Raw genomic sequence first — 6,421 nt, forward strand, 5'->3', positions numbered from 1 at the left:
GTTTCCATAATGAATGAACATTACTGTACAATATGTTTCCATAATGAATGAACATTACTGTACAATATGTTTCCATAATGCATGAACATTACTGTACAATATGTTTCCATAATGCATGAACATTACTGTACAATATGTTTCCATAATGAATGAACATTACTGTACAATATGTTTCCATAATGCATGAACATTACTGTACAATATGTTTCCATAATGAATGAACATTACTGTAACTGTCATTACACCTGCCGAGAAGTTTTAACACCCTCAGACGCAGCAGTTTGACTGTAATATGGACATTTTCTAGGCATTTTTTTTTAAATATATGTCACAGTGGTTGAGTGGTCTCTCTCTCTCTCTCTCTCTCTCTCTCTCTCTCTGTCTCTCTCTCTCTCTCTCTCTCTCTCTCTCTCTCTCTCTCTCTCTCTCTCTCTCTCTCTCTTTCTCTCTCTATCTCTCTCTCTCCCTCTCTCCCTCTCTTTCTCTCTCTCTCTCCCGCTCTCCCTCTCTTTTTCTCTCTCTCGCTCTCTTTCTCTCTCTCTTTCTCTCTCTCTCTCTCTCTCTCTCTTTCTCTCTCTCTCACTCACTCCCCTTTCATCCTTGTCAGTGGTCAGAATTCTCTGTGATCATTGGTCCAAAAACCTCCTAACTTCAATTATTAAAACATTATTCTATAATACCTTTTAAACTTCAATGTGCCACGAAAAGGTGGCTAGGGAACTGTCAAGCCGAGTTGTATTTCTCCTCTCTCTTTTGAGACAGGAAAAGTAACAGACTTCAGAGGAGCGCGGTGATCAAAGTAGCAACCCGGGTATTTTTAACACGCGAATTAGGAACGGTCTGATTATTTCCAGAGTAGGCTATGACGTATGTTCGCGCTGCATGCTTCAGCCAGCCAGGCAGACAGACACTCACACGGTATTTGTCGGTATTATTTTGACGGCAGCAGCACAACACAAGATAGCAGAATAGCAACGAACGCTGGCAGCAAGCGTGGCGTTAAATCAAACGCAGAGGTTTTCAGCACCACGGAGAGCATGGCGGCAACCGCTGCGGCACTCGAGCTCCGCGCAGAATGGAATGGAATGCATAGAGAGAGAATTCCCCTCAAAGAACAATCAATCACTCATATAAGCTACTGACTGGATGAGTGCGCACATCAATATAGGCTACATTAATTAAAATGATCGCCTTAACCATGATTAATTAACTTATGCAGCATCAGCACATACAGCTGATTGGCTGCGTTGTTCATGGGCTTGAAATTAAAATTCAAACATTGTTATATCACACTCACACTCTGTCGACACCGAGGGATACGAGGGATGAGAGAGCGAGAGAGAAAGAGAGCGAGATAGAAAGCGAGAGCGAGAGAGAGAGAGAGAGAGAGAGAGAGAGAGAGAGAGAGAGAGAGAGAGCGAGAGAGAGAAAAAGAGAGGGAGAGCGGGAGAGAGAGAGAAAGAGAGGGAGAGAGAGAGAGAGAGAGAGAGAGAGAGAGAGAGAGAGAGAGAGAGAGAGAGAGAGAGAGAGAGAGAGAGAGAATGAGGTGGAAACTGAGCTGCACTTCCTAACTTCCTGCCAAATGTATGACCATATTAGAGACACATATTTCCCTCAGATTACACAGACCCGCAAAGAATATGAAAACAAATCCAATTTTGATAAACTCCCTTATCTACTGGGTGAAAAACCACAGTGTGCCATCACAGCAGCAAGATTTGTGACCTGTTGCCACAAGAAAAGGGCAACCAGTGAAGAACAAACACCATTGTAAATTCAACCTATATTTATGTTCATTTATTTTCCTTTTTGTACTTTAGCTATTTGCACATCATTATAACACTGCATATAGACATAATATTACATTTGAAATGTCTTTATTCTTTTTGGAACATTTGTGAGTGTAATGTTTACTGTTCATTTGTATTGTTTATTTCACTTTTGTTTAATATCTACTTCACTTGCTTTGGCAATGTTGACATATGTTTCCCATGCCAATAAAGCCCCTTGAATTGAATTGAAATTGAGAGAGAGAGAGAGAGAGAGAGAGAGAGAGAGAGAGAGAGAGAGAGACAGAGACAGAGACAGAGACAGAGAGAGAGGGTTTCTGAATCAGTTACGTTTCCCAGCCTTATAATAAGAATGACAAGGGTCTATAAATAAATACAAATTGCTGTACCATAAAGTGTGAAATAGTTATGATAGGCATAGGTTTCATATGCCTAGATAGAATAGACCTAGAATGCAGAAGAATAGTTTCCAAGATTGGGCTTTATCAGTGAGAAACTGCAGTGATGCGTGACTGTGCTGTAGGCCTACCAAGAAGCGCTTTGGTACCCAAGCTCATTTCGACATACTGAACTGAACTCATTCACAACCAGCATCTCCAAGAGGCAACACTTACCCCAGCGTTGTCATGGTGACAATGGTGTACCAGAAAGCAGCGGGAATGCTGGTGAACTTGGTGGAAGCGGACCCCTTCTCTGCGTAGAACATCACAGTGGCGAAGATAATGATGGCCATGGTGAGGGAGAAGAGGAGGAATCCCAGCTCCGAGGCGCAGCTCTTCAGTGTGTAGCCCAGAATACGCAGCCCCGCGGAGTGGCGGGAGAATTTGAAAATCCTGAAAACCCGGAAGACCCTGAGGGTGACGAAAGCCCCGCTCACTTGGTCGTTGTCAGTCATGACCAAGCCGATGTAGTAAGGCATGATGGCGACCACGTCGATTATGCTCATCACACTCTTCATAAAATTGTACCGGCTGGGGGCCGCGATTAACCGTAAGAGGTACTCGATGGTGAAGATCATGACGCAGGCCGTGTCCAAGCAGAAGAAGGCCACTGCATAACGGTCCCCGCACGAGATCTCCTTGGCGCGGTTGGGGAGGGTTCCACAGGGCACCGTCTCCACCACGTTGGCCATGACTGAGATGGCTATGAAAAACCCGGTGACATAGTAGAGGACCAGGGCCGTTGTGCTCGTGTGGGGGTTCTCAAAAGCCCGCCACATGTACTCCCGGAAGGTCATGTTTAGCGGAGCTATATCTTCTTTCTCGTCATCCTCGTCATCTTGCAGCCTCTCCTGGTTCTCGCGCCGCCGGTCCTTGTACTCCTCATAGCAACAGTCTCCAATAATCTCAGGTATGATCCCAAAAAACGACAACTCTTCATCATAAGCTGCAATACACTCTTGGCGTGGGTAGTGCAGTTTTCCCGTGCGATAGAAATTCAGAATGTGTCTAAAAATGTCAGGGTCACGGTCAAAAAAGTACTCTTTTGTTTCCTCGTGGAAAAAGAAATCCTTCTCGGTGCTCCCCAGTAAAGTGTCCGGGTAGCGTTCCAAAGTGTTACTCCACGTCTGGAACTTCTGACCGCTGACGTTGAGGATGATAAGTCCCTGGTCTTGGGATTTCTTCTTTTCCCGGGGAGGAATGGGCATAGGACCGGTGGCCACCGGCATCCATCCTATAGCCGCCGCGCGGGCGAAGGGGAGCCATGCCGCCACTCCTGCAGCCATGCTGACCGGTTGGAACGACCCCGTGTGTTTTGAACGACCCTGCTGCGTCGGAAATCACAGTGCTATGGCTTGGAAATGGATAGGTGAATGGGCATCTACAGAGGGGACAATACAAAGTATTAGAATAGCATTGGGAAAACTATATTCAAAAGTTTAAGTACATGTTGGCTATAGGCTAATGTGGGTTATCTCAGATGGTCTAATGTTAAAACTAGCTTGTAATATGGTTGGGGTTGGGGGGTAGAGGATGACAATCACTCTACATTGATTTTCAATTAAAGTTGTCAATTGTTTTGTTGCTAAGAAAATAAATAGGAACTAAACACACAGACACACATATCAGTCTAAAATGGAACAATTGAACCAGAAAAAAATATAGATTTAATGGAAATCTTACCATAACTTATTCTTCACAATGCATAGTTAAATCAATGAAACACAATCTGTCTCCATAAGAGAACAAATAGACTACTTCTGTTCCACCCGCTTCACTTTACGCCAACAAGCAGGGAAAATCCTCAAAGCAAAGGACTGGTAAATAACGGTGCATCAACAAGTTAGAGAATCAGCCAGTAGTTTCAGCAGTCTCCCTCGACCCATGTTTAATATTCCATCCACCGGTTTTCTTTCCATCACCCGGTAAGAAAGAGAAAACGGTCAGTTAGTGGTGTCTCTCTGGTGCCTATTTCTTCCGTTGCAGCTGCTCCGCAATAAAAGCGCAACTAATCTGCTCCTCTCACATCCACTGACTGACTAACTGCAAGACCACCCCCTCAGGAACCGAGCGAGCGTGTGTGGAGAAAGGAGAGGAGATGGGAAAAGCTGCAGCTATAAAAAGGAGTGGTCTCCCTGCAGGTTTAGAAATTTCACAACTGGTGGTGTGGTTCGTTAAAAAGATTAACTCATGAATAGAAAATGGAATTAACGAATTAGGTGTTATCTCCAAAACTGTGAAAGTTATCCGCTTCTGACTGCCTTTGCTTTGGATCACGGACATTCTTTGTGATTTCCCGCGTTGGCTGGTGATGTTACAATACTGTGTCAAGTGTTGTTAGCGTTCATTAAATATTTTTTATAACAGTTGGAATATGATTGAATTATGTTAAATGCCCACTCGGCTATTTTTCCGTTTAGCTTATACGGGTATTTTGCTGAGAAGCCTTGTAATTGTGCTTATAGATCTGCATTGCATGCTCTTTGGCGTTTTAGGCTGGGTATCTGTAAAGCACTTAGTGACAACTGCTGATGTTATTTAACCTTTATTTTTTTATCAGGGAGTCATACTGAGACCAAGGTCTCTTTTACAGATGAGCCCTGAATTACATAAATAACATCAAATACACACATCAAAGTATAAATACAAAATGCAAGTAGAAAGAAAAACATGGTCATAAAAAAACAAACGCATTCATCAGTAATAAGGTCCTGAGTCAGCCTTCTGAATTGCCCTAGAGGCATCAAAACATCAACTTTAAGAACATTCCAGAGTTCGCTATCCCCTAAGACCAGGTGAGGTCACTCTAATGTCTAAAGTTTAGTAATAATGTTAGGTAAAGTGAGACTTTCTGTAAAAGGGCTTTATAAATGAAAACATAGCAATGTATCAACCTAAGTGACATCAAAGAGGGCCAACCAACTTTCTGGTAGAGAATGCAGTGATGAGTACTAAAACTGTCGCCCGTAATAAAGGGTAGTGCTCTATGATAAACTGGATCTAGCGGCTTTAATGAAGTGGCAGCTGCATTGATACAGATGATGTCGCCATAGTCTAGGACCAATGGGAACGTCGACTGAATAATCTGCTTTCTACTATTTAGCGAGATGCAGGACCTATTTCTATAGAAGAAGCCCATTTTTATTCTCAGCTTCTTAACTAACTCATCAATATGCTTTTTAAAAGACAGCTTTTCATCTATCCAGATGCCCAGATATTTGGAAGCAGGGACACGATCAGTATGGACACCATCCAAAGTACATCTGCTTAAATCATCAGAGTTATTTTTATGTGCTGAAGAGAACAACATATATAGTTTTACCTGCGTTCAATACTAATTTCAGGTCAATAAAGTTTTTCTGTAATACAATGAAGACAGACTGTAGTTCAGATAGAGCCTGGTCAACCGTGGGGGCAATAGCATACACAACAGTATCATTGACATACAAGTGCAGGTTACCATTTTTTTTTTACAGACAAATAGATATTGTTAATGTAAACAGTAAAAAGTACAGGACCCAGAATTGACCCCTGCGGAACACCTTTTATAATATCCAGGAATCCAGATTTAACACCATCAGTAGATATACAGTGAGTTCTATCCTGTCAAGTAATGTTTAAACCAGTTACATGCAGCCTGGTCTAGGCCAATTGAGGAAAGCCTCTGAATTAGCAGTGAGTGATCAACAGTATGGAAAGCCTTTGACAGGTCAGTGAAGAGGGCAGCACGATGTTGCCTTTTATCCATACTGTTCACCACATCATTTATAACTAGGGATGCAGCAGAGATAGTGTTATGACCTGGTCTAAAACCCGACTGATGTACACTACCGTTCAAAAGTTTGGGGTCACTTAGAAATGGCCTTGTTTTCGAAAGAAAAGCAATTGTCTTGTCCATTAAAATAACATCAAATTGATCAGAAATACAGTGTAGACATTGTTAATGTTGTAATTTTTTATTTTATTTTTTATTTCACCTTTATTTAACCAGGTAAGCCAGTTGAGAACATGTTCTCATTTACAACTGCGACCTGGCCAAGATAAAGCAAAGCATTGCGATAAAAACAACAACACAGAGTTACATATGGGGTAAAACAAAACATAAAGTCAAAAATACCACAGAAAATATATATACAGTGTGTGCAAATGTAGCAAGTTATGGAGGTAAGGCATTAAATAGGCCATAGTGCA

General features: G+C 42.2%; 1 protein-coding gene across 1 annotated transcript; it reads right to left on the reverse strand.

Moving 5' to 3' along the window:
- Nucleotides 1-2,400: 2,400 nt before the first annotated feature.
- LOC311119301 (A-type voltage-gated potassium channel KCND2-like) lies at nt 2,401-3,516 on the reverse strand (the record flags this gene model as incomplete). The annotated part of the gene is made up of 1 exon (XM_084194021.1): nt 2,401-3,516. The coding sequence occupies one exon, from the start codon at nt 3,514-3,516 to the stop codon at nt 2,401-2,403; it is 1,116 nt and encodes a 371-aa protein (XP_084050147.1).
- Nucleotides 3,517-6,421: the final 2,905 nt, after the last annotated feature.

Source organism: Coregonus lavaretus, assembly GCF_964263955.1.
Source record: "Coregonus lavaretus genome assembly, contig: HAP1_SCAFFOLD_1632, whole genome shotgun sequence".
Lineage (NCBI taxonomy): Eukaryota > Metazoa > Chordata > Actinopteri > Salmoniformes > Salmonidae > Coregonus > Coregonus lavaretus.